A 22,644-nucleotide genomic window follows, 5' to 3' on the forward strand; every position below is an offset into this window, starting at 1 on the left:
CATTCTCCCAAATGTTACTGGAGGGTTCCACTAGCCAGCGTTTCCTTGAAGAAGTACCAATCGTTCTCTTGACTACATGTACAGCGGGCTAGGACCCTGACCTGATGATCAACCTCCCCTGATTGACTGTGCCAGGATCATCCGAGCCCCCCTTGCTGAGTGAGTGAGTTTAGTTTTACGTCGCACTCAGCAATATTCCAGCTATATGGCGGCGGTCCCTAAATAATTCTAAATAATCAAGTCTGGATCAGACAATCCAGTAATCAACAGCATGAGCATCGACCTACCCAATTGGGATACGATGACATGTGTCAACCAAGTCAACGAACCTGATAACCCTATCTTTCATTGCTAAAACTATATATTCATCTGTACAATAACAACAAATGTGTTATAAAAATATAATCTAAAAACTGTAGATACTAAGTATCGGCACAGAACGCTACATGATATTATACACAGTATATGTTTTTTAACACCAGGAACATGTATCAATCGAACTGAAGAAAGCTTGTGTTGGAAAGAGCGGGATATCCGGGTATCATGTGGCAGCTAGTTGTACCGAACTGGATCTGAGCAGCTTTAGGGACGGAACCCAAACGATTTATTGTTTATATGATGTTTCTGCGTTCTCAAGATATCGAGCAGTGATCGTTCAGCCTCATATGGCTTTGACCTGTTTGATGAAAACGACAGATGTGAGAAAGCATCTTGAATTCTATTCTTGCTTGCATCAGCAGTTGATGCAAGGGTTTCAGAACTGGCGAAATATGTGATCTGTTTCTGGTCCTGCTGAGCATTCTGGCGCCGGTATTCTGTACCTGTTGGAGTCTTCCATAGATAATACAGATATCGGTATCACACTGAGGAATGTCTTTCGTCATTTGGTCTCACAGTATGTTTTACGTCCGGTATTTTCTCATCACAAAGTCTGGGCATTACATGTCTCGACAGATAGGAATACCTTCTACATTTCTGTGTGAACATTCTGAGTCTTCAATATGAGACAAAATAAAATGTCCAAGTGCTGAAAACCAATGGTTAAAAGGCGATGGTGCTGTCGACAGAGTGGAGGGCGTGAGACATGTCCAAGAACAGTTGGTGTTTGTGTTGGGGGATGAAGTCGCTGGTCTGTAGAATATCTAGTACTTCCTCTGTAACATATATGTTAAATATGGCCCTACTACAGACATTGGATGAAGGAATTGCAGAAAATGGGAATAAGAAAACAGTAAACCCTGAAAAAAGTATACACTCATTTAAAAGTGAACAAGACCTACATGTATGATGGGACTGTGTGGTCCTCAGTGTCACCATTGCGAGTGGATGGGTGAGTTAGTGAGGGGGAAATGATCTAAAGTCGCTTTTAGCAATATCTGAAACTATCAAAACAACAGATTCCAAAGTTACTCTACCATTACCATCCGCCACATACTTGACGGAATTTGCATACAAATATACCTGGACACGCACAACAGTGCTCCTGCAATATAATCCACGCAAATAGTTTAGTCAGTTTGAATTGAAACGTGAACCGTTTTGTACAGAACTGGGCAAACATGCCTACCTCTCAAACCAGCAATCAATACTTTGATGTCCACGGACTCAAACTCTGCCATAACCTGGAAATATTTGGAAAATACTTTAAGGAAATATGTACTAATTATTCTGGCTACATCTTCATTTAAAATTGCCTTGCACTATAGTGTGCATATATGTGAATGTAATATTTGATTTTGATTGCAATTAGGAACTATACACATATGGGGAGGGAGGAGGTGACTATGGGTGTCAGCTTCTGTATTTTGGGGAACACGACGTTTCGGAGAAAATTCCTTCATCAGGTTTCGGAGTATATTCTAACTCCTTCATCAGGTGATGAAGATGGAAGGTTATAGTCTGGAATGTACACGCGTTGACATTCACAACACACACGCAGAGAAAACAACAATCATGCATGGATAAGTGAGTTTAGTTTTACGCCGCTTTTAGCAATATTCCAGCAAAACCATGGCGGGGACACCAAAATTTACTAAACTCACTCACTAAAACTAAACTCACTCACTCACGCATTCCATCAACAACTTGCAAACATTAATTAGAGGTCGGGAAATAATAGTTTAGACGTAGATATTCGCGGCAAAAATACAAAACCAATACTTATATTATTTTAATTCATTTAGGAGTATATTACTACTTACCCTGGACAATGCTTTAACACCCATGGTGTCAATAAAGTTTACCCCTGTCATGTCCAAGATAATGTAGGTGACATGGGAGACATTCTGAGATTCTGGCTCCATCGGCATTCCATTCTCCTCCGTGGTTCCTTCGAATTTCACCTTCCGAATGGTCGTGTTTGTACTCTATTGAAGGTATCGAGCAAAATACAATCGCTTTGTTTGTCATGATTGGAACAATATATTTGGTGCTCATGTTATCACCCATCATTTGGATGATCCTGTCACGATGATTAACATCCCCGTGATGAGATTTCATATTGCTGACTTAAAAAACGTTAACATTCATTGCATACTCCCTTCCCTTTTGACTCTCTTCAATGGGCTTGACCTGTGTCATCAGATACAAGCATTACTGCTACTCATTAATCTTAAAGACCTGTTTTCTTTTCTTACTATTTCAATGGACTTGACATTTACCATCAACTACCAATGATACTGTTACCCATTAATGTTAATTACCTGTTTCCTTTTCTCCCTCTTTCAATGTGCTTGATATGTGCCATCAAAGACAGGTATTACTGTTACCCATTGTGGTATTGTTCATCAATGTTAAATACCTGTTTCTCTTTTCTCCCTCCTTCAATGTGCTTGATATGTGCCATCAAAGACAGGTACTAATGCTACCCATTATGGTATTGTTCATCAATGTTAAATACCTGTTTCCTTTTCTCCCTTTTTCTTTGTTCAGCTTCCAGGGCTGCCCTCTTCCTCTTTATTTTCATGGGATCGATACCAGAATCAGTGAAAGAGTTAAGAACAAACTGTTCCGAATTTGCAAAGTAAAGAGGCGCTTCAAACGTCAAAATCACCATGCCTGGGGGGAATCTTTACCTGAAGTTGAAAAGAAACTACTCTCATGAGCCTGAATTATATCCGAAAATGTGTCAGCCGTGTGAATTTAGTGGAGTTGTGTTACTTTTCTCGTACTGAGTAGTGAGGGTTTTGATAATCATTTATCTGTTTGTAAGATATGTACATAATGACCAATTATATCAAAGAACGCTCTGAAACAGCAAGATCATTAGTCTCACTGCCCACATGGTCAAGGTTAAGCTTTTGGAATTTGAACCACTGGAAACGTTATAAAAGGGTTTGAAGAAACGCAACCAAGGAAAAATCTCACTGCTGTTATATGTTAACTGTTAGAAATAATATACATCCTGGAAACATTATTTCAGATGTTTTGTATACAAGGACATATCAAATACCATATTAATTCAGGAAACCACTACTTATGACACACATCAGTGAAAATGACTATGACAATCCATTGGAATGCTTGTATCGTGTACTTTGCAGTTTGACTTCAGTTCAACAGAACACAACGATAACATCGCCACCATGACTCAAGTTCCAAAAAGCAAATCTCACATATTTACTTTTTGCGATGAATTTTACTATTGTAAAGAGAGGGCCTGTCCACTGGTGAATCACAATACCAGTGACATGTCCTGCACGATACCCATATCTGTCACCAAACGTCTATATCTGGGATAAAATGGTGGCCAGAGAACTTCAAGAGGCGAAGAGGGAGCCAAGAATACCTTTAACTGCCACCACTTAGAATTTCTTTTCATAAAATACATGATATGTTTGTATCTGATAGACGATGAAGCACACGTCACAAAGCCAAAAGAGTAAGACTCTTAGGAAAGAGTTGACAAATGAATTGGGCACAAAGAAGGTTTCAAGGTTCTGCGTTCATGGCTTCCAGCTCCTGATCAGAAACCATCTAGGTTCTTCATCTCTTGGGAGAATGTACGTCTTTTAGAAAAGGACTTCAGACAAATAACCAGAGGCCTAACAACAGCGAATGCAATGGAAAGCTCTGACGTCTAGTCCCCTGAAGAAGGTACGGTCTATTCCATCAGTTGTGAAGGTGATAGTGTTTGTTTTCTGGGATCCTGGGATCCTACTGTGGACAACCGCCCTAAAGGTCAGACCATTAATGGGCAGTGTTGGGCTTATCTGATCCGGCAGCTAAAACAGGACTGAAAGCCGCGGAGAACGCATTACGGTGTGTCGTTTAACCAGAACAATGTACATGTTAGTCTGTTAGTGCAAAGGAAAGAGCTGTCTGTCAAGCATTTTTTATACCATCTGTTGTTAGATACTAATATATCGCTAGTGGGCCAGTATGTCAGTTTGGCCTTAGGCCGCCTTGGTAAGTATTCGATCTTAGTATGAAATTCACTCTATGTAGGAAGGTTTGTTTTTGTTTTTATTTATTCCAGCAAATCAGGTTACAAGCAGGGGTGTATTCACTGACAATGGATACAAATGAGTAGCGAATGAGCAACAATTCTGAGTTCAAACAAACAATGACAATGTTCACATACATATGGGTGTTAACACAAGTATGCCTTACACAAAGGGTTAAGTTGCGACTGGCTAACAAATCATTGTCAAATGTATGTATACTGTTAAAGGGTTATGGCAAATACGTTCAAAGCGAATGACACAGACATCATGGAATGTAAGTGAGATTTTATTAAAAAAAAAATTAATTTTTTTTAACAAAATTGAATGACTAAGAACAAATGTGCAACGTGAACGTGCCGTTGGCATGTTGCAAGCGGTAAGATCAGTTATTGACGTCGCAAGATGGGATGCAGCCGTCGTACTGTGTATGACTTGCGAGGTCGTCTACAACAAACTGGCACCACTTCTGATCGCCCAAGGTCGGGTCGTCCACGTGTGACGTCACGAGCAGAAGACCGTCAAATCGTCCTACGTCACCCCTGAACTCGTTCCTTTTATGGCGGCTCATGGCCCAGGTCTACAGTTCCAGCATGACCCATGACCACCATGACCACCATGACCAATGGCCACCATGACCACCATGACCACCATGACCCATGACCAACATGACCCATGACCACCATGACCACCATCACCACCATGACCCATGACCACCATGACCCATGACCACCATGACCACCATGACCCATGACCACCATGACCACCATCACCATCATGACCCATGACCACCATGACCCATGGCCACCATGACCACTATGACTTATGACCATCATGACCACCATGACCCATGACCACCATGACCACCATGACGAACCATGACCCATGGCCACCATGACCACCATGACCCATGGCCACCATGACAACCATGACCACAATGACCACCATGGCCACCATGACCACCATGACCACCATGACCCATGACCACCATGACCAACATGACCACCATGACCAATGACCACCATGACCATCATGACCACCATGACCACCATGACCATCATGACCAACATGACCACCATGACCACCATGACCAACATGACCAACATGACCACCATGACCACCATGACACATGACCACCATGACCCATGGCCACCATGACCACCATTACCCATGACCACCATGACCCATGGCCACCATTACCACCATGACCCATGACCACCATGACAAACCATGACCCATGACCACCATGACCCATGACCACCATGACCACCATGACCCATGACCACCATGACCCATGACCATCATAACCACCATGACCATCATGACCATGACCACCATGACCCATGACCAACATGACCCATGACCAACATGACCCATGACCACCATGACGAACCATGACCCATGGCCACCATGACCACCATGATCCATGGCCACCGTGACCACCATGACCCATGACCACCATGACCCATGACCACCATGACCAACATGACCCATGACCACCATGACCACCATGGCCACCGTGACCACCATGACCCATGACCACCATGACCACCATGGCCACCGTGACCACCATGACCCATGACCACAATGACCCATGACCACCATGACCACCATGACCATCATGACCACCATGACCACCATGACCACCATGACACATGACCACCATGACCACCATGACCACCATGACCACCATGACCACCATGACCACCATGACACATGACCACCATGACCACCATGACCACCATGACCACCATGACCCATGACCACCATGACCACCATGACCACTATGCCCACCATGACCATCATGACCACCATGACCCATGACCACCATGACCACCATGACACATGGCCACCATGACACATGACCACCATGACCCATGGCCACTATGACCACCATGACCCATGACCACCATGACCACCATGACCCATGGCCATGTTGCACAATGTGATCGTAGGGCTACGGCCGTCTCAGGTCTGGGTGAGAGGAAAGCAGTTGGGATTATCTTCAACAAACGCTACTCACACATTCGTACCTCTTCTTTGATCTGTACTGCGATGTTAAATCTACTTCGCCTTTTAATGTGAAACCAGATCTGAAAGAAGGCATATGTCTACAATTATCAACAACGAAACCCTGGAGAAATCACAATTCACCAGAATAGGTTATGTTCATTGTTTCGTATTCAGATTTAGTTGATCCGGACACAAGGCTTCTGTCTGTGATTCTCGAAACTATTCAACAATGCAGAGTGTATATTGTAGGAAAGGTTACCATCAAATATCTAACTGTCAAGTTTCTGTTCATGACTGGCAAGGTTCCTGCAGCTCGAGTCTTTGGTGTCAACATATGACAACTATTTGTGTGATGTTCTTTCTACGAAGATTGGAAAAGAACGTCACAATAAAGCTTTAAAAAGATTCATGGTAAACATGTTACGATATTTTAAATTTATACCCACCAGTGTTTAAAATGTTATACTGACTTGTATCATATATTCCCGTGTTTTCTTTAACTTTTTATTTAAGTGAAAAACTATCCTGCCCCTGCAAGTGCTTGTGACTAGTTCCCCAGTCGGGCAGGACTAGCCATAGATTGAACAGGGACTGAGTTTAGTTTAACACCGCTTTCAACAATATTCTAGCAATATCACGGCAAGGAGACATCAGAAATGGTCATTAAACAACAAAGGAATTGAATCATTAACGAGTGACGTTGAAAAATCAACAAATTCAAAATACACCCAAATCACGAAATAAACAAAACCTATATACAATGTGTTGACATGCAAGATGTCTGCAAAAGGAGATAGTGTTTCTACTTGACAACTACACACCAACCCTGCAGCCAGTAGTGTTAACTCAGTAATGCTACACAACCAGTGGGAGAAAACTCGTACGATGTTACCATACCTCTGGGTTCTGCACACCACGGTGAGGATGGAGAAGATGATGCCGATCCCGAGGCCGACGTCAGCATCCAACAGGATCACACACATGAGAGTTATCACCCATATACTCTGAGGGAGATGACACAAGTATGGTTATACACGAGCCGAGTTGTCGCACAAAATAACCACTAAAATAGTAAACAGATAACTAAAGAAAACAAGCAAAATATATTAAGCACAGTTAGGATTTTAACGTTTATATAAAAACGCTGATCGAGAGTGATTATATCTGTCATATTCATTTTGGGGGTATATTTGATATTGATCCAACAAAATAGATTGAGACAACAGTCGAAAGTAGCTATACTTTAAAATATTTTAAAGTATATAACTCCCATAGACATTTTAGAAACTGTAATATCAAACACTTTCGCCATTGAGGTACACATGATAGGGCTGCGCAATATAAACGGTTTACCGGTATTTACCGGTTCAGACATGAAAACGATACATATTGCGATACGCTGATCGAAAACCGGTATTTTGACATGCATTTCGGAAAAGTTCGTAACAGTCGGAAATCTTCGGATGTTTCCGTTTTTTTAATGCTTCCTTTCCTTTTTATTTGTGGCAACTATTGTTTATATTTTTATCAAACTAAGCTTAATCAAGCATAGTCATTTTTTGTGTTTTTGCTTATAAATCAAGCATTAATTCGATTATAAGTAGGGTTTTTTTGCTAATACATATCGCAATATATGCTTTCGCATCGCAATATATCGCAATATGAAAATTCTCTGCAATACCCACCCCTAACACATGAAAGTACATTTATTAAACATTTCCGACACCCCGGAGCATGTGTTGATACATTTATCAAAGAAACGTCACCTTGACCATATAAGACATAACGGTTGTAAACGGTATCAACTCCACCATGTTCATCTGTACAGTGTAAATATGAAAACATTTGCTTCTGGCTCCCTGTCGAAACAGCTACGTTAAACCAACGTCTTTGCTGTTACTGAAACATTTCATGGATGTTTTCAATTTCTCCCTATATAAACTTACAAAATCCCACTTTGACCTCCTCCACAGCACTGGGAGCTGCAAGAGCTGCCTGAACATGCTTCTCAAGTTGACGATAATGACAGAGGACAGGATACACTGAAACAATTAGACACAATCTATTTCACAATTTTCTTAGACATAAAAAATATGTTGCAAGGGATTTCCATGACAAAATGTAGTCCTCAGGTAATGTAGAAAAATAGCTATTGTTATCAGAGTCGATTTGAAGATAATTACTGAAAAACAGTTTTGTTATTTGTCCATATGAAAAAATCATTCCCGTTTCTCATTCTGTGTAAGAACATCGCCTCTTGACTTATGTTTTAACTGCACTGACTTTCTGGTCACCAGAATGGGTCATATGAAAAAAGAGCAATTTCGAAATTAAAATTTAGCGGAAATGGAATGTAATTTTGCATTTGAGAAAAAAACAAACAATATGCTTCAGGCAGTAGCTTATGAGAGATGATGTATTCATGTAGCCCCAAACCAAGGCACGATAACACGTAGTATGAAAGTATAAATCCTATATGTACTTACTGAGGGGAGGGAGTAGAAGAGTGGTCCAACAGCCATGACAACCACCAGGACTACACAACACCCTACCAGGGAGGCAATCTGTGACGACAACAGCAATCAGCTACAGACTACAGTTCGTTTGAGTCAGAAACGGACCGATGAATTGCAAATGTTATCATTGTACAAAATTGCCACAAAAATATAAATAGTACGCATGTTTATCATTTACTAATACCCAACAGCTTTCTTATATTTGAAAATTTTACGGACCCCACCAAAAAAGTTGTTTAAGAAACTATCATTAAAATATTGACACAGTTCACTATTTGTTACGAGGGAGGAGTACAGAGAAAGGAACAGCCAGGTGTTAGAGAAGCACGAGCACAAGTACCGACAAAGTTATTGATTCATAAACCTGTGCTGTGCCGTCTCCATCCTTTCTCGAACACCTGGCTGTCCCTTTCTCTGCACTCCTCCCTCGTAACAAATAGTGAACTGTGTCAATATTTTAATGATAGTTTCTTAAACGACTTTTTTAATTTTTGGACATAAATTCTGCAAAAACCTCACAGAGTTGGTCTGACGTTTTGATTATGATCAGTGTTTCATTGAGTATTTTCTGTTTATTAGTTTTCGAGTTAGATTGCAATTCATCGGTCCGCTTTTGAGCCAAACGGACTATAGCCATGACTGGTATGACATGTATGTACAGAACGAGATTGCAACACAACCCTGATTTCGACCACTTTTAACGATAAAGTATTATGGCTCTAATTAATATGGGAAACGTGTACCACAGCTTATTGATTTCATACAAGAAATTGAGTATGTTTAGATTAATGCTCTTTTGTTGTTTGATTAGGTTAAGGTATAAAAATATATTATGTGGGTTTTTTTCTATTTCCTATGGCACGGTTTATATTTACTTTACCATTAAACCAGGTTCATACAAATATTTTGAGTATGGAAGGAGAAATGGTGTGACTTTTCATTCAAGATAGTTTTAAGAGGACATTTCAACATTTATGTTCGGATTTTAGACAAATGGACTCAGTGTGGTTGAATGAACTGTCACTGAAGAATCTATTTGTGTTAAAAATATTACATAACAATATTTGTAATAATCCAGAGCATATTTTTTAAAAATCTGTTGGATAAAAGGCCCCGGTTCCATTCGTTTGGAAAGGGTCTGATGGATCTGCTGTAGCTGTTGTTGAAGATTCACCTGGGTGATACCCCCAGCACCGTCCTGCACGACACTGCGCGCAACAGAGGCAGCAGGGATGTAGCCGGAGAAAATGGAACAGAGGACGCTCCCGGCACCGTACGCAAACATCTCCTGGAATCACAATGACTGATTGGAAAACGTCTGTGACATCCAACATATCCTGGAATCACAATGACTGATTGGAAAACGTCTGTGACATCTAACATATCCTGGAATCACAATGACTGATTGGAAAACGTCTGTGACATCCAATATATCCTGAATAGGATGGATCATCGTAGAAATGGTCAAAGGAAAAACTAAAGATCAAAACTTCGAATGTTTGAAATAGTCACTATTCCAAGCGATTGTTTGTGAATATAAGAGAGATTGAGTTTTCGTTTTACGCCGCTTTTAGCAATATTCCAGCAATGTAACGGCGAGGGATACCAGAAATTGTCTTTATTTGGAGAATTATACCCATGTGGGGAATCGAACCCAGGTCTTTGGCGTGACGAGCACACGCGTTAACCACTACGCTATCCCAACACCCCGCATATTACAAATGTCCATCGCTTATAGCAGCAATGTTTGCACCACACCCGTTTTCTTTGAATTCACGGGAGGGGCTAAATGTCTGAGAATTGCATAACCACTTTCTGGTAGAACAGCCAGGTGTGCGAGCTGTACGGTGTAAACTTGAAATTTCACTGCACACGCTTGTTGATTACCTGGCTGTTCTACAAGAAAGTGCCCCCAACCCCCAAACCACCCCCCCCTAAGAAATAGCGAAAAGTGACAACAAAATAATGATCGCTTGTTAAACAACTTTTTTATTCGGGTCTCCAAAATTATGAGACAAATCATCAGAGTTGGTCTGTCGATTTCATGTGACTGTGCAAAATTTGGTTTTATTGCAATTATTAGATTTTGTGTGAGTGATCAATTCATCGGTCTAAAATGAAGTCAAACGGACTTTCGGGAATAACTGTTTAATCCTTACCTGATTTGCATTAACTGTTTGTTTGTTTTTGAGCGCTAACATCTTAGCCATAGACACTGACTGTGCAAAGGCTATGACTCCAATGATGACTGCATCTCCTAGGTGTGACGTCACTAGGCTGACGTCAGGGATCTTGGGTTGGGGAATACTGCAAGAGAGTACGCATGTAGTGGGCATTATTGTCATTTTAACTATATGACGATAACGTGGACATAATGAACTTGGATGCAGGTTCCTGCTGCCACTGGTGGCATGGGAGACTATTTGATCTCTTGCCCTGCAACCGACTGGGGGAGTTGCGCCCCTTTACCGTAAAAGTATCCGATGGTCGTCAGTTGGAATACTCACTCACTCACTCACTCACTTAAAGACTCATTACCTAGTTTAAGTAGACCTTTACCATTGAAAACTATCTTGTTTTCACCAATACGAAAGACTGCACTCAAATAATACTTTACAGATGTACGCAAGAACATAAAAGACGACAAACACACATAAAAAAAGAAAGAAAAAAAGATACACAAAAAACTGTATTATTTGATATATATCATTTCTACTTACCCTGCGGGGATTTCACCTATTACTTTGACGTCGAAGTCATTTTTAAAACGTGCGAAATGAGAGACGACCGTTCCAATTATCACCTGTAAACAGAACGATACAGAACCAATGTTTCCAAGACGTTGTTACAAGGACCAGAGGCACAGTTAAGTGTGTCCCTCGCAACGATTAAAGAAGTGATGATACAAGGTAGTGGTGACAAATACACAGTTGGTCTGTACACAGCCAGATGGTCTGTACACACACAGATGATCTGTACACAGCCAGATGGTCTGTAAACAGCCAGATGGTCTGTACACACACAGATGATCTGTACACAGACAGATGGTCTGTAAACAGCCAGATGGTCTGTACACAGCCAGATGATCTGTACACAGCCAGATGGTCTGTAAACAGTCAGATGGTCTGGCTAAACAGCCAGATGGTCTGTACACACACAGATGGTCTGTAAACAGCCAGATGGTCTGTACACAGCCAGATGGACATGTTATCAACGACAAAAGTTGATTTCTAAAATTATTACTGATCCAGAACAATCCAAAATACAGTAATATTACTATGAGCATACATGCATATCATCATCATCTGTGATACTTTGGTCTTCAAGAGATAAACTGAGAATCATATGGAAAGTCTCCATTCGTCACCACTCGCCCCTTTCCGTAACCTCCAAGAAGACTCGTCCCCCTATCGATGCTTATCATGTGCGAAAATACGACAAACCAATCAGAACGCGCGTAATGGTGGCGGTGCTTTGATAAAAATAATCCCCAGTACTTAAATCGGTTATGGCATTATGTGTTTGTTTAAAAATCATGAAAAATATATATCGTCATATTGGAAGTACTGAGAACGTAGCTAACAGAATTGTGCTGTCTAATGTGAAGTTTTTTATAAGAATCATGCGATTGATGCTCAGAGATTCAAATACACGAACGTGCGTTTGTTGACATAACGGCTCTCACTGGTCCAACTGAGAGTATTTCTGACAATTTTGCGAGCTTGTTATAGTGATTGTACCTGCGCTTCCAACAGTTTTTAGGAAATTTATAAATCGCTACACAATAACATTCAACACAATAATATTATATCTGTATGTAACTAATCAACTTTAATCTTTAATATTGGACATGTGTTTCACATCTGTGGGTATATTTTAGTCAGACCTTTTTGGTCTTTCATATATTTTTCAGCGAATTCATTTACAATTTTACTTGGGGTGTGACAGCAAGATTACACGAATGTTCAGTTTGAGAAATATTTTAAAGTCATTTTTTGAGTCTCTGATTTTGGGATTTAATGTAGCTTTTTCTTTAATATAAATCTTATTTGCATATTCAACAAAACATATCCAATTTGTTACTATTAAACCATTTCAGAAATATAATTGGAAATATAAGGTGAACGTTTGGTAATAATTACTTCAGAATATGTCTTTAACAAATATGTTCTTCTCCTTCTTTTAGTTGTATCAAGGAGGTTTAATTCTTTAAAATGAATAAGCAAAAACAAAAACAGCAAGACAATCTATGTGTGCTTCGGTGATATTAAGTACTATTGGAATCAAACAGGAATAGAGTTATCGTTCCTTTTCGAAGTAGTTCTGATGATCCTACGCCAATATGAAATCCCGGAATAACACGAGTTGGTCACGAATGGGAAAAGCCTCATGTCAAATATATAAATTGTTACGCTATCGTTTCCGTGTACTTCATGCAAAAATATACCTTGCAAAAATATGCAATAAACCCCTTAAACTAAGAATAGTATGTGTATTGAATATAAGTATAGTCTTATTGCATAATGGAATATACAGATGTATTCAAGTACAATGTAAACTTACGGGCGAAAGAAACGTCACCTCGCTTTTTTGAACATGTCACAAAACAACAAACTCAGATTTTGGCAATTTAACAATCATATGTGGAAAATTAATGGATTTACAACATTCTGAATGATGAAACTACAGATATGAATAATCACTTAGTGTACGATAAATGATAAAAAAATCATTTTGGTTACGTTTCCTTCGCCCGTGAGTTTATAAAAGGTTATGGGACAAAGTGCCAGGCAGAATTTGGATGTTCACATCTTAACTTGAAATGAACATGTTGTTAGAAATCTAATTACAATAAACACGTATTACACATTAAATTGTGAGAAGAGACATAAGACATGGTCGCAGTTACTTTTGAGTTAACTACCACTTTAGAGTATAGTTCAACTTTTAAGTATAGTTCAGCTTTTGAGTATAGTTCAACTTTTAAGAATAATTCAACTTTTGAGTACATTACTGACCACTATTAGTTCAATGGGTACAGGGATGCGGAGCCTCTTTTTGAATCTCTCGTTAATCTGAGTCTTGATGACGTATATGATGACCATGCTGACCGCTGACGTCACCAAAGGTATCCAGTTGGTGTCTGCGATGTTCCGCAATATCTCTATCCACGTCTGATAATAAAACATAGAATGAGACAGTAAGTGAGTAAGCATGGTTTAACTTCGCTTTTGGGGTTTCCTTTCTTGTATCAGTGAGTGAGTGAGTGAGTATGATTTTACGCCGCTTGTAGCAATATTCCGGCAACATCACTGTGGAAAACACCACGGCTTCACACGTTGTACCCATGTACGGGTCCGGGTCTTCAGCGTGACGAGCGAACGCTTTAACCACTAGGCCAGTACATCCCCCCTCCATTCTTGTATCAAATTAATGATGACAGTCAAATCCAAGCCTTGGACATGAGTGATCGCTTTAAACTCAGGGCAACCATCTCACTGACCCAAACCCGACAGTTTACATTGGTAAAGTTCTCACAATGAGAAACATCTACACAATGCACTTTGATTCTTTGAACATGTAAGTAAATAAAACCATGCAGCAAGATTTCAAAGCATATTCCAATCATACCTTTACGACTTTGAAGACGCCATTAAATCTCTTGACCTTTAACCCGAGCACGTTTTTCGTCTGACTGGAAACCACATGGACGGCGACGCCGGTGGTGAAGCCGCTGATGAGGTACTCCGACATATATGTCGTCAAGAAGCCCATCCCGAGCTTCCCTAGGACCATCTGTAAGGTATACAGCGAAACCTTCTTAATCCGGACAACCACTGCTGGACAAACTTCTTTGTGAAGGTACATACAGACAAACACACAAAGCATCAAACATGGTGACAGGTAGGGCATTAAAAAAACAGATATGGAATTCACACATACAGACAGGCAGATAAACAGGGAATTCACACATACAGGCAGGCAGATAAACAGGGAATTCACACATACAGACTGGCAGATACACAGGGAATTCACACATACAGGCAGAAAGATAAACAGGGAATTCACACATACAGGCAGGCAGATAAAAGGGAATTCCCACATACAGGCAGGCAGATAAACAGGGAATTCACACATACAGACAGGCAGATAAACAGGGTATTCACACATACAGGCAGGCAGATAAACAGGGTATTCACACATACAGACAGGCAGATAAACAGGGTATTCACACATACAGGCTGGCAGATAAACAGGGTATTCACACACACAGGCAGGGAGATAAACAGGGAATTCACACATACAGGCAGGCAGATAAACAGGGAATTCACACATACATGCAGGCAGATAAACAGGGTATTCACACATACATGCAGTCAGATAAACAGGGAATTCATACATACAGGCAGTCAGATAAACAGGGAATTCATACATACAGGCAGGCAGATAAACAGGGTATTCACACATACAGACAGCCAGATAAACAGGGAATTCATACATACAGGCAGGCAGATAAACAGGGAATTCATACATACAGGTAGGCAGATAAACAGGGTAATCACACATACAGACAGCCAGATAAACAGGGAATTCATACATACAGGCAGACAGATAAACAGGGTATTCACACATACAGGCAGGCAGATAAACAGGGTATTCACACATACAGACAGGCAGATAAACAGGGAATGCACACATACATGCAGTCAGATAAAAAGGGAATTCACACATACAGGCAGGCAGATCAACAGGGTATTCACACATACAGACAGGCAGATCAACAGGGAATTCACACATACAGACAGGCAGATAAACAGGGTATTCACACATACAGACAGGCAGATAAACAGGGATTTCATACATACAGACAGGCAGATAAACAGGGAATTCACACATACAGACAGGCAGATAAACAGGGAATTCACAAATACATGCAGTCAGATAAACAGGGAATTCATACATACAGACAGGCAGATAAACAGGGAATTCACACATACAGACAGGCAGATAAACAGGGAATTCATACATACAGACAGGCAGATAAACAGGGAATTCACACATACAGGCAGTCAAATAGGGCACACCGACAGAAATACAGACATGGCATACAGATAAGGCATTCATACATACAGAGAGACATATGTAGGACAGATTGGGCGTTGGTTCATACAAGCGGAGAGACATAAGGGCACAAAGGCAGACAATAGACGGGTATCTTCAGATAGATAGGGCATACAGAATATTCAGGTAAGAAGACATATAATACATGCAGACAGGTTGGCAGAACGCACAAGCAGATTGCAGATCTGCAGACATGCAGATACGGCATACAGGCGGACTGAGAGACAGATAGATAGGGAACGGGGGACATCCATACAGAGAAGGACAGGCAGACATGGCAGAGTGGATGCCATAAAACAGACAGACACGACATACAGGCAGACAATCAGACCGACCTTCAGGGCAGACACAGTCAGACATACACATACAGACAGCGTTCGAAATTAACGTCGGTCGTTAGGCCGAAGCCGACTGAAAACCACTCGGACCCACAGCTTTTGTTTCCTGCAGGTCCTTGAGGCCGACAGCTTTTTCATCCTAAATAACTAAGAGAATTATTTCCATATTAAAATATAGGGCCTACACATTCTGATCAGGACCCACAACTTTTTATAGTTCTGGGTCCTTAGGGCCTACAGCTTTTCAGGGTTAAGGACAAACACTGTATACAGACTAACACGATAGACAGCCAGGCACACGGAGGCAAAATGATATACAGTATATGCTGACAGGGAGACAGACAGATGGGGCAGGGTAGACAGGTAAACAGGTAGACATCCGTGAAACAGACACAGGGCTAGACACAGACCCTGTATAAGGCACAGCAGTAAAGCACACTATGTGCTCTAATGTAACCTATGATAAGCATAAGATGTACCCCCTCACTTCTGCTATACTCATTCTAGATGTATGCTTGTGTTGTAATTAAATGAGGGGGGGAGGGGGGTCTACTAGGTTAGGTGTCAGCAATTTTGTACTTGACATGCAGGCGTGGTCACTTCCTTTGTACATAAAGTTTAGGGGGGTGGGGGTTGTCATTCACATAGTGCATCTCCATGAAGATCATCATCAAGCCTCACCCCCTCACCATATAATATGAACGGTCCCTTAAAGTACTACTCGCTACTACACTTGGTATAGGCCGAATTGAATGTTTCAAATGGACAGGGTTCTTGCAGAATAGCGCCATTTACCATGACTAAGCCAGACACGAGTGTCAGTGCTGTAGCAATTTCTATCTTTCTGGAATCGGTGGCCCTCTCAATGTCAAGGTCGGTTAGGTTCCCCGGTTGGGTAAAGTTGAAGGTGGTTCCAGGAATGTCAGCTGCTAGGCGAGTGTCAAGGACAGCGGCTATCATCAGGCTCACGACAGCTATCGTTCCTGTCATATTGGAATTAAGTAATTCAAGTTCATAAACACGTGTTATATAAAAAAAGCATCGCAATAACGTCTTTTCATTTAACTAACAGTTGAAGTGAAAATACTTGAAATATATCAACAACAATATTCTGAATATTCTTTTGACCTAATCCATAAACATATTGTTCAATCTGAACAATAAGACGTATAAACATGCACCTCGCCCATAATAGGAAACCGACCTATTCGTCGGAATCCCCGTTTTTTCTGTTTGTTCTTATTTAAAACATATTTATCCTTTACACTGTCTTTCACATTATGCTTTACTCCCATCCAAAATGTATTCCTTCGTTCCGTCCTAATCCCTATCTATGATGCTATTTTGTCTCATCGGGTTTTTTCAAATATGCTCATCCTGTACATATACACAGCTTCACATGTTAACGCAACACCGCCAAGAATTGGCTGGAACTTTGTCACATCACACAAAACAACTACAACAACGAAATTCCAAATAACTTTACAAGGTTTCGCAGTTGTGGGCAGGAAACATTAAAAGTATAGCTTAGCGAGGACCATCATTTTACTCAAAAGCATAAGCTGTTTATCTTCCATCTCTCTGGTCTGACGGTAACTTAATATGGAGTGACACAAATAACTACTGAGATAAGGTAAGAAATAAGGTCAGCATGACCTTACAGAGTTAAAGGAAGCCGTCACACACTCATTCCATGTACTCCTCAATGCCAAAACGGCCTCACATCGTCGACACTGGGGTTTCTACACACCAGTCCTTAGTGACGCCGTTAGGTCACATTTTACTTGAGGTATTCCATCCTTGGAATATCTCTCGATGACTTTCTTATACATAAGGTGAAAATGTTTTACTTATATAATTAGACATATATTTAGTTTTCACGAACACCTGGTGTCTTCACGGTTTGATAGTGAACCATAAACACTTATTCTTGATGTCTTTGGAAACGTACAATGGACTTTAATTTCTGCTCATTATCGAAATGATTTTATAGAATTGGAGTTTTATACAATGAGCTGTCGGTCTCTGTTCGAATCCAAGTTATCTGCACTTACAAACCTTCATCTGTTAGTATTATGCCTGATCTTGTTGGTTTATCGAAAGTGGTTCATGTGCACGATATTTGTTTAACAATATTTCCCAAAACGTCCCAGTGTAACTAAAAGACTGTTCAGACCATTCAACTCTCTCATCCGACTGTTGCATTACAATTATTCGTGGACTACGTGTATATTGTTTTTCATATAAAGTTTGTTAAATACAGCTCACCCACTTTATTTCTTACTCAGCTTCCGTCACCGTACACCTCCACGTGATAGTCACGTGTACGAAAGTATGGATTCCTGGGTCCCGATCCACAAAGCTACGACATTCGTAAGCCTATGATAAACTATAGAGTAAAGACGGGTCGTAACGTTACGAACGACTTGTGGATCGGGACTCTGCATGGCTATCCATTGTGGTAGAGGGAGTCCAGTCGAGTGTTACTTACCCATGGAAGCATGTCTGGATGAGCCAAAGAAGAAGTATATAAGTGGGGAAAACAGGGATGTGTAGAGACCGCAGATCGGGGGAAGAGAAGCTAGTGCTGCGTACGCCATCCCTAGAGGAGGAAACAAAATTTGCTTACATATCAAAGCCCTGACAGACTTTAAGTCACTCCAACATCCCATCCTTCCGGGTACCCATTCACTGCTGTGAGAACACAACCAAATTTCGAACAGTCAGTTACCCTGAGGAGGCGAGGAATGTAATAATTGTTTCAATATGGTTGTTCAAATATGCCACTTCAATATCATGCAATAATTTGATGTTTCATGTTTGAACCGGTGTCAAGTTTCAAGTTGTGCTTGTAAAAGCGTCACTTGTCTCCTATTCACTCACTCACAACATGTCTTTTCAGCTATTTGTGATCTACAACCGCTGCAGTTGTCCCGCACGGCCTTGTTGACAAAACGAAAATTTGTTCTTAAGTGGGTTATAAAGATGCCACACCAGAAAGACTTGACTGACTTATATTACACCTTGTGGAAGTCCTACTTGTGGCAAAATATTTATTAATGTCATTGAGTATTTTATTTTCAAAATAATTTTTATTGTCTACCTTTTATAATATTCTGTTTAGTGTATCAAGGCTTCCAGTCCATTTAAAAAGCATGTTATGTGGTCCTGTCCATAGAGCCCAAGTCACAAATCAGTTCAGGTTAAGGAGTGTTGGTCATGGAGAGTCCTTGGATGGGTGACCGTGTTTGGCAGCTTGACTCACACAACGGAGCACGAGTGACACATGTGGTCTCACCTTAGGCGAGTGAGCTTGTTTAAAAATTGTCTCTGTTCACCAAGCAGTGAATGGGTACCCGGTGGGATATGGATGTTAACCAGACAATCAGCTTGGGTTACCATGGAAATAACGTCTGCGCTTTGAGCATAATTTGTCCTTACCGCCAAATGAGAATCTTTGAGGTGAATTTTAGGCGCTATATGAATGCACAATATCACATACTACAACATTTGTTGAATCACTAACCATGACGACGGTAAATCTTTACCTTGTGTCCCAGGAAATATGTTATTCTACAGTTTTGAGTGTGTTGTGTAAACAATGAGATGGAAAATGTGGACACATTGGCTTGTACGCTCATGTTTCATATACCTATCAACTGTTTCCCTATCACTAGGAAAAGAAATATGTCCAAAATAAGTAAAAATGATAAGTTTTGGGGAACCAATTTTGTCACTGCATGTTTTTTCAGTCTTTACCAGAATTTCATAGTCAAATAGTTCATGTTCATATATTATGAAGACAATGCCAGTTAGAATGAGATCAAATGAGATTGGCGGGCGAGGAAATGAGGCTTGAACTGTATATTCTTCCATAAAATAACTTACCAAATACCAAAAGGCCTAAGTTTCATAAAAAATATAATGTTTGCTGGGCATGCTAGCTGTGCTTAGAAATGGTTCAGCATTGCCTTCAGATTATAGATATTGCTTCGAAACAAGGACCGAACACATATATTGTCGCCAACAGAATATTAAATAGTCGGTTCCTTAACTTTGATGATATTGTGCTTGTGATATGTGGCCAAGTAGCTACGATGGACGATAAATGACTTCTCATATCAAAAAGATTTTAACTCGGTAAGAGTACACAATCAATGGTAAACAAATACATACTCTGATAAAGTTGGCTCTGATCGGCTGATAACCTGGGATTAATGTCTTTGGGTTTAATTTACCACTTTAAAACTGATAGTCCTCATGACTCACTGCGTGTTATTGTGTAAGGATTTAGCAAGAAGAATTTGCAGTAGATCCGAGAAAGAACTCAGTGGACGTAAGATGGGTTGCAGTGGACGTAAGAAAGGACATAGCTGAACAAAATAGGGACGCAGTGGACGTTAGTGACTTAGTAGGAATGGACACATGATCATAAGTGACTTAGTGGGTGTAAGAAATGACGCAGGGGACATAAGTGACTTAGTGGATGTAAGAAATGACGCAGGGGACATAAGTGACTTAGTGGATGTAAGAAATGACGCAGGGGACATACGAAGGGTTTCAGTGGGTGTAAGAAATGACGCAGGGGACATACGAAGGGTTTCAGTGGACGTAACAAATGGACACACTGGACATAAGTGACTTAGTGGATGTAAGAAATGACGCAGGGGACATAAGTGACTTAGTGGATGTAAGAAATGACGCAGGGGACATAAGTGACTTAGTGGATGTAAGAAATGACGCAGGGGACATACGAAGGGTTTCAGTGGACGTAACAAATGGACACACTGGACATAAGTGACTTAGTGGATGTAAGAAATGACGCAGGGGACATAAGTGACTTAGTGGACGTAAACAAAAGATGCAGAGGACATAAGTGACTTAGCGGATGTAAGAAATGACGCAGGGGACATACGAAGGGTTTCAGTGGACGTAACAATAGACACACTGGACATAAGTGACTTAGTCGATGTAAGAAATGACGCAGGGGACATAAGTGACTTAGTGGACGTAAACAAAAGATGCAGAGGACATAAGAGGACATGACTTAGTGGATGTAAGAAATGACGCAGGGGACATACGAAGGGTTTCAGTGGACGTAACAATAGACACACTGGACATAAGTGACTTAGTCGATGTAAGAAATGACGCAGGGGACATAAGTGACTTAGTGGACGTAAACAAAAGATGCAGAGGACATAAGTGACTTAGTGGATGTAAGAAATGACGCAGGGGACATACGAAGGGTTTCAGTGGACGTAACAAATGGACACACTGGACATAAGTGACTTAGTGGATGTAAGAAATGACGCAGGGGACATACGAAGGGTTTCAGTGGACGTAACAAATGGACACACTGGACATAAGTGACTTAGTGGATGTAAGACATTCTAGGTAATGCTATGTTGAAATACTTCTTGAACCTGTGGTGGTATAACCGCCTAGGGTTTACATTCAAGTCGTGGCTTCCACTGGATTATATTTGTAAACACATGACAGAAATCGGCGCACTTGTTAATATTGCTAGAACCAATAACACAACACGGATAATATAGGCTCTTAGGTGGTACCAAGTAAATTAGCTAAGAAACACCATCAACTAGATCAGAATCTGTTACAAATGTACATTAAATACTGAGCTTTACCTTGAGGAATTTGCATAATGCCAACTGTCATTCCAGCAATCACATCATTTGGTAAATACCGAAGAATGTCGTAGCCACGCATGATCTTCAGAAATGGAAAATTCCCCAAGACAGTCTTCTTGATGGCCTGTCTGGAACATATCTTCTTCAGTCGCATGCTGCACTTTTCTCTGAAGCTATTCTGGGATGGTTTTCGTCTGTAAAGTTCTTCAAAGCCATATAAGTACCTGGGATGACCGCCATCTTTGTCCTGACCATCAGAAGTCAACATGGACAGTCCAGCCTCAGTGTCTGCCATATTGCCAGCAGTATCGTTTCCTACTGATCGCTTTAAATCTTCATGTTGTGTTAAAGGTGTCTTGCACTATTGTATATCATTAAACCGTCACGTCTTAAGGTCTTTGACCGTGTGGTTTATGGCGGTAATACTTGTTAGCTCCTCACGTTCTGACCTTGACCTGTGAAGGATTTCATGGAATTCATCACGTTCAAAATATACAATGAAAGTCAAACACAAGGGACCAGCAACAGCATTCTCAGGATAAAATATGCCCCACAATATCTGAAA

The 22,644-nt window shown here is 40.7% G+C and overlaps 1 protein-coding gene across 1 annotated transcript; it reads right to left on the reverse strand.

The window, feature by feature from the left end:
* Positions 1-346: 346 nt before the first annotated feature.
* On the reverse strand, positions 347-22,528 carry LOC124261655 (sulfate transporter-like). The gene is made up of 15 exons (XM_046695997.1): positions 22,077-22,528; positions 18,923-19,033; positions 17,227-17,414; positions 14,603-14,767; positions 13,990-14,145; positions 11,692-11,774; positions 11,131-11,278; positions 10,146-10,259; positions 8,942-9,019; positions 8,402-8,497; positions 7,353-7,459; positions 6,466-6,535; positions 2,202-2,366; positions 1,568-1,622; positions 347-1,154 (listed from the first exon to the last, which is right to left on the reverse strand). Exons 1-15 carry the CDS (start codon positions 22,372-22,374, stop codon positions 1,042-1,044), a joined length of 1,947 nt encoding a protein of 648 aa, XP_046551953.1. The 5' UTR covers positions 22,375-22,528; the 3' UTR covers positions 347-1,041.
* Positions 22,529-22,644: the final 116 nt, after the last annotated feature.

This window comes from Haliotis rubra, unplaced genomic scaffold, assembly GCF_003918875.1.
Source record: "Haliotis rubra isolate DU_JTF1 unplaced genomic scaffold, ASM391887v1 Scf802, whole genome shotgun sequence".
Taxonomy (NCBI): Eukaryota; Metazoa; Mollusca; class Gastropoda; order Lepetellida; family Haliotidae; genus Haliotis; species Haliotis rubra.

Bases quoted from the DNA above. Each gene is read 5' to 3' on its own strand.
- LOC124261655 (XM_046695997.1), bottom strand. From the start codon at position 22,374: ATGGCAGACACTGAGGCTGGACTGTCCATGTTGACTTCTGATGGTCAG. The intron at 8,498-8,941 runs GTAAGTACATAT...TAATTGTTTCAG, and splicing joins TCTTCTACTCCCTCCCCTCA to TGTATCCTGTCCTCTGTCAT. The intron at 2,367-6,465 runs GTGAGTAGCGTT...TACCTTCAATAG, and splicing joins CAAAGAAGAGGTACGAATGT to AGTACAAACACGACCATTCG.